General features: G+C 43.0%; 1 protein-coding gene across 1 annotated transcript in view; it reads right to left on the minus strand.

Moving 5' to 3' along the window:
- Positions 1-10,987: 10,987 nt before the first annotated feature.
- The window catches only part of LOC117647872 (inter-alpha-trypsin inhibitor heavy chain H4-like), a 28,093-nt gene continuing 26,602 nt past the window's right edge, over positions 10,988-12,478 (minus strand). The window contains exon 15 of the mRNA XM_034389843.1: positions 10,988-11,043. Coding sequence (XP_034245734.1) covers positions 10,988-11,043 — 56 coding nt within the window. The remainder of the gene's footprint in view (positions 11,044-12,478) is intronic.

Raw genomic sequence — 12,478 nt, forward strand, 5'->3', positions numbered from 1 at the left:
CGGGCGGTGAGAGGGCGAGAGGTGTATCATTTAATTCGCCTTTCCCCGTTCACTCTCGTCCCCTAAGTGCTTTCCATCGGAAATTGTTTTCATCCTACATATCAACCATTTGATTACTATCGTAAGTTCAAATCCGCTGCCAAGTTTGCCTGCCACAAAAGTGGCACGCCGTTTTGAATGCTAAACATTGGCAAGCCCTGACCTGAAATCTTCCAGTTTGCCCAAACTTAGCGCTTCGGCCGCCAGCAATGCCCAAATCTAGCGAACTCGGAAGTATTTCAGGTCCAGGCTTGCCAATTTTCAACATTCAAAACGGCTTGCCCAGTGCACCGGCTTTGCAGTGTTGCCTGCACTGCACTTGCAGAGGGAGGGGGGGATTCCGAAGGAGGAGAGGGGTTTCGGGAGGGAGGGGAAGGGTGGGGGGCGGCGGGGAGCAGCCTGCGCTGCTCGCCGGCCTTGCTTCGGGTTAGTCCGAAAAGAGTCCGAATCTAGTCGTCGGACAACACCCGAAACCTTGCCGGATTTCTAACATTCTGGATGTCAGCCGGACCAGTCCGGTGGAACCGTTTTCGGACAGAGCCCCCGCTCGGGCTGTTTTGGGAGCCTTTCTTTTTCATATGGGCGTCTGCAGTGCATATGTGTTTCGCGAGCAATATTTGTACAGCTCGGCTATAGTTTTGGATCCGAAGAGAGGTTAGTTTCCGGCCAATTTGGCGTCTGCTGGTCTGCTTGCTTCCGGTTCAGGATTCTACGAAAGTACCGTATTGGTTCTTCTTCTTCCGGGCCAGAGGTTCTTTGGAGTACCGTATTCCTGTGACGGCCTGCCGAAGGCAAGCATAGCACAGTGCGGCCAAAACGCGAAAAGTGCGACATGGCCCTTTCTGCGGTTTTTTCGATTTATGAGGACAAGGGATTATGGTTTATGGTGGAAAAAGTGGTTTCCGATCAAAACCTGGTCATATAGGGGTCAAAAACTGTAAAAAAAGCAAAAAAGGCCCCAAAACGCCCCAAATTCCACCATTTTTTACTCGTTTTTTGGCTCTCATAACTACAATTTTGCGAATCCGAAACTTTTCTAAGCAGATTCTGAAAGCTAAGAATGAGACCTACAAGTTTGTCAAAGGGGTCGACACTGTAGCGAGATCGGCTATTCGAGATATTTGGCCTCAAAGATTTTTACATTTCATCATTTCCACTAAAAATGCCAGTTTTTACTCGTTTTTTGGCTTTTCCAAGAGCAATTTTGTGAATCCGAAACTTTTCTTGACAGATTCTGAAAGCTAAGAATGAGAACTACAATATTGCTTAAGGGGTCCACACTGTAGCAAGATCGGCTGTTCAAGATATTTGGCCTCAAAGATTTTTATAATTCATCATTTCTACTAAATTGTCAGTTTTGCGCGCCCCTGCGTGTTGATGCGAGTTTTTTGGACCCTGGTTCCGACCATTCGTTGAAAAGGTCTCATCATGACCTACTCGATTCAGGAATAAAAAAAAATTCTTGGTTGACCCCCTTTTTTCAAGATCCAGTTTGGTCAACTGGATCTTGAAAAAAGGGGGTCGACCAAGAATTTTTTTTTATTCCTGTTTCGAGTAGGTCATGATGAGACCTTTCCAACGAATGGTCGGAACCTATATCCAAAATGCTCGCATCGTCATCGGGGACCCTGTGAGGTGCCCGTCGACGTCCTCGAGGACCGGACGGTGACCCTTTAGACTTTGAGCACGCGTGGTGACAAAACAGTCAAGGTGCCGACAGTACCTCAAGTTATCTGCAGCACTGGCCTTGACCGCCAGATAGTACAGTACCAATTTCTTACATTTGTAGTATTTTTTTCCAAATTTGTTCACCGCGTATTCCAACCACTTTTCACTCGTCAGATCTAGTTTGCAATTGTAGAAACTAGTTCTGACAAGTTTAAATTGGTCGGAAATCGAAGTCGGTCTGTAGCACTGGTCTGAACCGCCAGATAGTACAGTACCATTTTTTTACATTTGTTGTATTTTTTCTAAATTTCTTCACCGCGTATTCCAACCACTTTTAACTCGTCAGATCTGGTTTGCACTTGTGGAAACTAGTTGTGACAAGTTTAAATTGGTCGGAAATCGAAGTTGGTCTGTAGCACTGGTCTGAACCACCAGATAGTACAGTACCATTTTTTTAACATTTGTAGATTTTTTTCTAAATTCCTTTACCGCGTATTCTAACCAATTTTTACTCTTCAGATCTAGTTTTTACGTGGGAAAACTTGATGTGACTAGTGTAAATTGGTCGGAAACCGAAGTTCTTCTTAAGGCACTGGTGTAAACCACCAAATGGTACTGTACTAATTTCTTGAATTTCCAGGTTTTTCTTAATTTATCTTTTGAGTAATTCAACCACTTTTTACTCGTCAGAACTAGTTTTAACGTGTAAAAACTAGTTGTGACAAGTCTAAATTGGTCGAACATCTAAGTCATTTCCTAGCGCTGGTCTAATGCACCAGTCATTTCAGTATTAGCTTCTTTAACTTTCCTAATTTTTCCCCTAAATTACTTCAAACTTACGAGCAGTTTTTCTCGTCTAAAATAGTTGTAATACATTAAGATTGGTCTGATCTCAAAACTTTAGATATCTTCTAAGTATTCTATTGTTTTTTTTTTATTTTCTCTTTTGTTTCCAATAAATTGCATGTTTTTATTTTATTTTTAAATCTTTTTATTTTTGCATTGGACATTTGATTAAGTTCTGTTGTCATCCTCATATCTGCATGATGGATGCCACTAGGAGAGATTTATGTAAAGTCATCAAGGGTGTTCCGAGACACAATCAAACTGCTATCCTTTCTTCATACCTTGAAGATCAGTATCAATTGAAAGGTACTATAAATGACAATCTGCGCTCTGAATTAAAGCGGTGTGCATCAAGATTTTGCTCTGATTATGAGTCCCGGTTAAAAAAAGCTCATGGCAAATACGATGTTTTTGAAAAATCAAAACTTAATATTACTTGGCTGGATAAGTCTCCTAGCTTACCGGAATTTCCCCAAGATGATAAATCAAGCCATCAAATTGATGACTCAAATAATGACAATGAACATAATTCTTCAAATACACCTGGCAGCTCGTCGTCGTCAAGTTCTCTTAAACCCTTTAATGAATGCTCTGAAAGACAAAAACTTAGGAGAACTGAGAACTTGCGACTTCACACTCCTAGTGAAGAACTTTTGTATGCGGCAGGGAAAGTAGTCCAACAGCGGGGATTCACTGAAACTGCCAAAGCTATTAAAAATATCATCGAGAATCCACAGAAACTTGATGTTCCTGAAGATAACCAGGATAAAGGCGGCAGTGACACAAAATCAGCCGGAGAGAAAACTCTGAACTTAATTGTAGAGTTGGGCATCTCTGTCAACAAATATCAACTCCTAAGAAATTTTGCTGTCTCCAACGAGTCTTCAATATTTCCACCGTACAAAAACTGCATTAAGCTGATTATGAATGATTGCTATCCAACAGACATATCTGTTTCAGATAGTCATGCAGAGGTGAAGTTTCAGTCATTGTTGGACCACACTGCGCGCAGGATAATGAGCCTGTTGGACCGCAATGTGGCTTCACCAGAAGAAATGTCTGATTTAGAGCTAATAGGAAAGTACGGAATGGATGGCAGTAGTGGGCAGTCTGAATACAAACAAGGATTTGACTCAGACCGGGATGTAGGAACTGATGGCAATATCTTTATGTGTGCCTATGTCCCATTATGCTTGCGAGTACGTAGCAGCCAGAAGGTACTCTGGAAAAATCCAGCGTCATCTTCCACACGTTACTGCCGTCCAATAAGATTCTCGTTTTCGAAAGAAACGTCACAGCTCACTAAAGAAACAGAACGAAATCTTAAGGACCAAGTAAATGCTCTTGAAAACACAGTATGTCACCTGCCGTGTGGTGCTGTAGCCATTATTTCACACACCGTTAAGCTCACAATGGTAGACGGCAAGGTGTGCAATGACTTAACTGGTACAAGTTCTAGTACTTGCTTCATTTGTAAGGCAACTCCATCAAATATGAATGATCTAGAGGCAGTTCGCCGGCGTGAGATAAAGGAAGGTAGTCTTGAGTTCTACATTTCTCCACTTCACGCCAGAATGCGAAGTTGTGATGGGCTGTTGAAATTGGCGTATAAGGCTGAAGTTCAGGAATGGAGAACGACGGACCCCTTGAAAAAAGAGCTTGTTGCAAACAAAAAAACCTTGATTCAACAGCGTTTCAAATCAGAGCTCAACTTGCTCATAGATTTTCCTAAATCAGGTGGCTGTGGCAATACAAATGACGGCAATACTGCAAGGCGCTTTTTTGAAAACTGGGAAAAAACTGCTGATATCCTTGACATAGAACCAGAGCTTGTCCGCAGACTAGCAGTAATAACTTCTGCTCTAAATAGTGGCCTTAATATTGACAGTGAAAAGTATGGTGCATATGCCTCTGCTACAGCTGACCTGTGGATCAAACATTATTCGTGGTATTACATGAGTCCAACCATTCACAAACTGTTGATCCACGGTCAAATCATTCTTGAGCAAGCCTTACTGCCAATCGGCATGTTTTCTGAGGAGCCTCAAGAGTCCAACAACAAAGAGTTCCGAACAGACAGGCGAGATCTCTCCAGAAAATGCAGCCGAGAAGCAAGTAATCTCGATATTTTACACAGAATGCTGTACAGTTCTGATCCTGTCATCAGCTCCTACAAAAGTGCCAAAAATCACAAGGTACACGACTCTAGCTTATCAGAAGAAGTTATGAGCCTGATGAAGGAAAACATGTAAGAAGTTAATTTAATCATTGTGTAAGCCGTAGTAGTATAAAAATCCCAGAAAACAATGCTACGACGCTTTTAATGAAAGAAGTTAGAGAGTTTTATAACTTCTTGAAGGTCAATTTTGTTTTACCGTTTACCTTATGCATATTCATTTGTATTTTTCATCTGTAGGTTTAGATATTTAGAAAACAAAATATCTTACGCTAAAATTTTGTGACTACACGAACTGCTATAGAAACTATTCTCAGGACATACGTATTAAGTATGTGCGAAATTGGACAAAGAATTGACCAAAGAAATATTTTTTCATTCTTTGATTTCAAATAATTATCGTTCCCTTTACCTACTTTGAGGCCAATGACAGCAAATGCATGAATGAACCACTAAATTTCCTCCCCCAAATTTATACCAGTTTTTAGATAAGGAAAAAAATTCTGGATCACAATTTGTTAAAAACCTTCACTTTAAAAAAAACCTTACAGACTATTTCAGGCCTTACAAAGCAGTTAGAACAGCTCAAATTTGAGCACACATAAGAAAATATTTCGTAATTTACAACCTATTTCTCCATATAACAAAGTAAATTACTTTGTACGTATGTATGCTCAAAATACTTCGTAAGGTTTTAAGAGTGTTTTTAGGGCACACTGCTAGAAATAACAGGAAAAGTAGCGATATACATCGACAACTTTGACGCGTCCCGTGCATTAAGATATGTGCGAATATCGCCTATGTTTAACTCTGACGGGATTTGAACCTGAGTCTGGGGTCAAAATAGATGTTATTTTCGTCATCGGCACCCTCAAAAACATCTGAAAGAATGCAAAAACTCGAATAAAAAGAATGTTCAAAATATACCTTTCTGCGATTTGAACCAGGATCCAAACTTCTCCGATTCGCTTGAAACTGGCACCGTTGGTTCTGTCTTGTCACCCTGATTCCAAAAATACCCTTACATGCCCTGCTAGCTGTATCCGTTGCCGAAATCCTCCTTGACCCCATGTAGACCATGCATGATGCCCCTGCAGCAGCGCCCGCGGGGCTCGGATCGAATTTGCTGCCACCGGGAGGTTCTTAGGATCACCCAAGCAGGCTGCATACCAAATTTGGTCAAGATCGGACCACGGAAAGTCCTCGGACGGACGGACGCAACAGCATGCATCATACTATATGCCCGTCCCTCCGTCATTCTTTTACAAAAAATACACGGGACGGGCCAAAAACCATAACAAACCTACAAAATATCCTGGAAATTTTTTTATCGGTATTTATTGTTCTTTTAAAGTATGAGACTTGTTGTACAAAGCACAACAGAACCAGCATGACGAGTGCAGTGCAGCCCAGGCCTCGTTGTAATTTGTACAATCCTCGTTAAAACTGACATTTTAGTGGAAATGATGAATTATAAAAATCTTTGAGGCCAAATATCTTGAACAGCCGATCTTGCTACAGTTTGGACCCCTTAAGCAAATTTGTAGTTCTCATTCTTAGCTTTCAGAATCTGTCAAGAAAAGTTTCGGATTCACAAAATTGCTCTTGGAAAAGCCAAAAAACGAGTAAAAACTGGCATTTTTAGTGGAAGTGATGGAATGTAAAAATCTTTGAGGCCAAATATCTCGAATAGCCGATCTCGCTACAGTGTCGACCCCTTAGACAAACTTGTAGGTCTCATTCTTAGCTTTCAGAATCTGCTTAGAAAAGTTTCGGATTCACAAAATTGTAGTTATGAGAGCCAAAAAACGAGTAAAAAATGGTGGAATTTGGGGCGTTTTGGGGCCTTTTTTGCGTTTTTTACAGTTTTTGACCCCTATATGACCAGGTTTTGATCGGAAACCACTTTTTCCACCATAAACCATAATCCCTTGTCCTCATAAATCGAAAAAACCGCAGAAAGGGCCATGTCGCACTTTTCGCCTTTTGGCCGCACTGTGCATAGGAAGCGCCGCAGGCCAACATAGGTGTAAACGCCAGGCGCGGATTACCGTTGCTGTTGCAGCATCGCGAAGCCTATTAAGTCAGGACACGGTCTGGCGTACACCTACCTTGTTGTCATCTTCACGTTCTACAACGCCGAACAAATTCGGGATGATCCGCCTGTAGGCCTAGACAAAGTTTAAGTTCGTGTGGAAGGTTGACGTCTTGTGCTGGAACGAAACATGCGTTCGCACCAAGTAGGTGTACGCCAGACCGCGTCTTGACGTAACAGGCTTCGCGATGCTGCGCCAGTTACGACAATCCACGCCTTGCGGTACAATCTACCCTGGCCTGCGACGCGTCCTGCTTGCCTACGGCAAACTGTCTGGGAAACTCACAGAAATTTCAGTTGGAGCTAGAGTGGTGCACTTGTTGCGGAAGATTTCAAACATATTTGTATAGACCCTTTCAGTCTTCGCCGAGTAAAGAGCAAAAGTAACAATAAACCCAGGAACCAGTAAGAACGTTCCTAATGGTTTCTGGATTGTTGATTACATTTGTTCTTCACTCGGCGAAGACTGAAAGGGTCTATTGCCGTCTCAAGATCCCCTCTTGTACACACCCATCCATTCATTCACTCAGTCACTCACTCACTCGTTCTTCCGCCCACACTCACCAAAATGTTAGACAACATACCTGAAGGCAGAGACGTCGTGTTCACCGTTGAGGTGTTCCACCTGGAAATAATTGTAGACATTTAGAATGTCCTGCTGGCTCTGGCTGCTGAAGCTTCGGCCTCGGTTGAACACAGGGCTCTGCGTCGCTTTAGGCTTGTTCACCCGCACCGCCTTTTTACGCTGCAGAATGTTTTTGCGAGCCTTAAGCCCCATGATTGCACTACCACGTCACCTAACTACTCGTCAGTTCACTGTACTTTACTTCACCTCTTCTCAAATCACAACTTCACCAACTCAACTGCTTCATAAGCCAGTTATTGCTCGTTGATCAACACTAGGAACGTTCTTACTAATATTCTGGCCAACTTTTGTCCTTTTAGGTCTAAAGACTGGGTTGGGGGTTGAAATCGACTCTGTTTTCATTTTCAGCACGCTCCAAAACATGAGGTGATGCTGTAAGACCGCACTGTGGCAAAAAGGTACGGAAAATTCTGTTAATTTTTCAGAGTATTCTCCGTAGGACCTGGAAGACTCTATAGTCCTACGGAGATCATTGTTAGGTCCTACGGAGAAAATTGATAAGGGGGCTGCGGAGTATTACCACAAGCCGTTAACAGAATTTTCCGTAGCTTTTTGCCACAGTGCGTGACTACATATGATAGTACAAAGTTACTTCTTTGCCGTTTTTACGTTTTTTTTTTGTCTGCGCTGACCACATTTATTGAGATCGAAAGCTGAATTTTGGTGTGTGGCGAGCCAAGAACGTAAGGGAAGGTGGAGTACCATGTGACGGTTTTTGTTAAATGCCCGTCAACCCAATAATACCAATCACATTACATCCATAAGTAGACATGTGAACAAAATGATTCTTCACCTTATAATTTCTGTTGAGATTTCTAATTTATCTGTTTTGGTTGCTGAGTTATCGCGAGTTGAATGGGCAAAGTCAAAGTGTCACTTCGTACCCCACGTAGTACACTATGTGACAGCCATAGTTTACCATGTGACAGTGGCCTTTTGTCAGGGTTTAAATCCTATTCAGCGTACCTACACGCAGAGAATGAGCGAAGAAGTCTTCCAGCTTTTTATTTCCGTTGAGTTTATCAATTTATGATCTTTGGTTCCCGAGCAATAAAGGTTTTAGTTACTAGTGTACAAATGTCATAGACTGAACACATTCAACTGAGTGAATCGTGGAATCCCATAGCGAATGACAGTGGTGTCACATGGTGCCCAGATCAACAGTTTCAGGGGAAACAGCAATAACGCTCAAAGTTTATGCCGTAGAGAATCGAGCCAAAGCTTATTTTGCGCTTAAAACATCAAAGAAGAACATCTTGCAGAGCATATGTCCTTAAAATGTATTTTAAAGGTAAAAAGCGGACGCGGCGGGAAATAGAAAAAGTTTCCAATGAGATATTTTAAGACGGTTTCCAATTCTGATCGTTACCATTCCCGTCCTTTTCGAAGGAGAGTCACGACCTATTGCACGTCGATTCTCCTTCATGATACCTTCCTTTGAGTCTTCTTACCGCTGTTGGATAGCAAGCCGTTTGGGAGAAAAAGCCAAAGTCACACGGTGGCCGTGTCACATGGTACCCCACCTTCCCTTACCTGATGACCCTGCAAAATCTGAGCGGAATCGGCCGAGCCGTTCAGGAGGAGTGTTGCACTCACACCCGCACGCACACGCGCAGACAGAAAAAGTTTTTTAACCCCACTGGAGTAGTAACGGGCTTCGCCATCGCTCAGCCAACAATGTATTTATAAGTTTTTAACTCCCGACCACTTGCTAGGTTTGTTCGGTGTTGTTGGATTTTTAACGATTTCTTATTCAGCGTAGGTACCCTTAAAAGATCATTTTGATTCCGATTAGCTTGTGAGATTGCATCTACTGGTCAAGCTGGTGTGGTGTATCCAAGGTCGTGATAGTGGTTTTGGGGTCATTATCTCATCCTATGACCGTGACCTTGGTTCCAGCCTGCGGTCCAGGGTGTTGTGGAGTTGGTCGGAGTTATGCAATGGAATGCTTCTTTTCTGTGAGCGTCCATGTTTTTGCACACTGGGAGAAATATTGAAGATTGTGGCATTAATGCCACTCTTCATTTCACTGTTCTTCGAAAGAAGGTGATTGCCGTACCGTGGGATACAGTAGACACTGTGGCTCAAGGAACAACGTTCACTGTACCCTTGGAGCCCGCAGCCACTGGACCGTGGGAACTGTCCAGACTCTGCCTTCGGTGTAACTGTAAAATATAGACTAATTTCTAAATGGCGACAGGAACGATTCGATAACGGAAATGAATTCGTCTAAACAAGACTACCAAAAAATGTTAAGCAGCATTTTATGGGCTCTCGACATTCAACAGCAATCGGCCTAAGAAGTCTAAATAAGTATGATTTACCTTTTTGGACCTCTGACCACGATTTCCGCTGAATTTCGAGTCCGAGACTATAACACACTTATCTTTTTTTGTTAGTCTTGTTGAGATGAATTCATTTGCGTTATCAAATCGTTCCTTTCGCGATTTTGAAATTTTGCCTTTAATTTACAGTTACACCGAACGCCGAGTCTGAACAGTTCCCAAGGTACAGTGGATGCGGGCCCCCAGGGAACAGTGGACGCCGTTCCTCGAGCCACAGTGTCTTCTGTATCCCACGGTACCTTCTTTCGACGAACAGTGAAGAGGCATTAGGTTCAACAGCCACAATCTTCATTTTTTTCTCCCAGTGCATATGAGCGTATGCAATTTGTGGTGTTGTATGTAAGTAGTACAAGTGTTCTAGGCGTTTTTAGAATTTTTGTGAGAGGTAGAATGGTGATATGAGAAAAACAGGATGTTCCTTTCAGAGATTGTTTTGATCCAAGTGCACATGTCCAAACATTTGGAGGGCGCTAAGCGTAAATACATTGAATACTACAACAAAGCAGGTGTACGCCAGACCTTGTCTTTTCGTAACAGGTTCTGCGATGCTACGCCAGTTACGACAATCCACGCCTGATGTTTTTGCCTACCTTGCACTGTTAAAAATTCTCTGTAATATTACAACACAATCTCGTACAAAAACAACAGTTTTGTTTTGTGTCTGAACGGGAAATCTATTCATAGACAACAGTTTTGTTTTGTAACAACTTCCTCCTCGTCAAGTAACAATGATGTAATCGTGATTAAAAACAGTTCTGTTGTTGAACAGGTTTCATGTTTAGAAACAGACTTTGTGCCATCTTCGAACATATATTGTTGTCAGGTAACAAGGGTATATTGCGAACACATCGAAGATTCCAAAGAAGTATAGTTTCATTACAATCGGACTGTCAGAAAACAGCACCGAGGGCTGCAACATGCTTGTATTAAAACAAGACGTGTTGCTATCAAACTAAACAGCATAAGTCTTGTTAATTTACAGCATTTTTTTAACAGTGGCCTGCGGCGCTTCATGCTTGCCTTCGGCAAACTTCCAAGATATTTCAGTGAAAGCAATGAGTAGAGCACTTTGTGGTGGAGGTTAAGTCGCTTACTACATAAAAAATTTTCAGTCGGTCGACCCCCTTCTCCCAAGATCCTGAGTCGGGCACCTAGGCCATCTTTCCGACCCCTCATTGAAAAAGTCTTGACGAGACTAAACGGAAGCCGCAATGACATGTTTTAGTCGGTCGGCCCCCTTTTTCCAAGATCCTGTTGTGACCAAGAAGCGGCTGATATTGTCGGAACCAGGTCCATTACATTTGTCTGGTGGCCCCGATTCTAAACATACCCCTACATGCAGTGCTAACACCATTACAGCCAATATCCTCCTCCCGCCCATGTAAATCTTAACCATTTCTGCCGTTTTGGAGGTGTTTTTAACTTGCTATAAATGGGGAAATTGAGATAGTAAGCTGAATTTTGGTCTGTGGTGAGCCAAGGCCATATCCAATATATTAGCCTTGCAAAATCTCAGCCGAATCGGCCGAGCCGCTTAGGAGGAGTAGTGAAGACACACAGACACGCACACGGTCAAGTTGAAAAAACTTTTCGGCCCCACCCGAGCAACGGGTTTCGCTATCGTTCAGCGAATTACAAGGTAGGTGTACGCCAGACCGTGTCTGGTCGTAACAGGCTTCGCGATGTTGCGCCAGCTTCGACTATCCACGCCTGGTGTATTCACCTACCTTGGCCTGCGGCGCTAACCTGCCTCCGGCAGGCTGCTTCCCTTGGCTGGCCGGAGAGATGGGCGTGATCCCCTCAAAAAATAGTATTTGGTCATCAAAATCTACACCAATGGGATTTATCTTTCGATCGGTGGCCCGAACGGGTTCTATTTTCGTCATCAGCAGCCTCAAAAACATATGAATCGATATGAAACTTGACAAAAAGTTGAAAGTACCAAAAAAGTTGTCTTTTTTCTGTCGTTTTGAAGTGTTTTTTGGCTGATATGACCGAATGGATTGAGATAGAAAGCTGCATTTTGGTGTGTGGCGAGCCAAGGACATACCTAATGACCCTGCAAAATCTCAGCCAGATCGGCCGAGCCGTTCAGGAGGAGTAGTGCACACACACACACACACACCGCGCAGACAGACAGACAACCAGACAGACAGACAGACATACAAAACTTTTCAACCCCACTGGAGTAACGGGCTTCGCTATCGCTCAGCCAATTAGGATAAGCATCCCCGATTGTAGTCATGGCGAGGACTTGAAATGGAAAAGCCCAAGTGTCGCTGCCGATAGTTTCTAGAAAGTTGTATCTCTCTTGGGCTTGCTATTGTTCCACTGGTTCCTGAACTATTCGTAATCTGCCGTGGGTCGCTAGATTTCCAAGCAAAGTACTCTTGCCTGTACCGATTCCACCTAAATTGAAATATCCCAAATGAATAACAGACTGCTATCATGAAGGCACGGTTAGACAATATTGAACTCCATTGGCACTTCCTGCCCAATCATTGAAGTTGCACCACTGACGGTCAGCCGCGCTGACCATGGCCGTGTAGTGGCTTCCGGCTATGGCGGGGCCATCATTTACGTTTCGCAGAAGTTGCCCGAGCCTCTGTCACGTGTTCCATCTTAAACAAAATATCTCAAACTAATACTAGACTGCGGTCATG

Source organism: Thrips palmi, unplaced genomic scaffold, assembly GCF_012932325.1.
Source record: "Thrips palmi isolate BJ-2018 unplaced genomic scaffold, TpBJ-2018v1 HiC_scaffold_3, whole genome shotgun sequence".
NCBI classification, from domain to species: domain Eukaryota; kingdom Metazoa; phylum Arthropoda; class Insecta; order Thysanoptera; family Thripidae; genus Thrips; species Thrips palmi.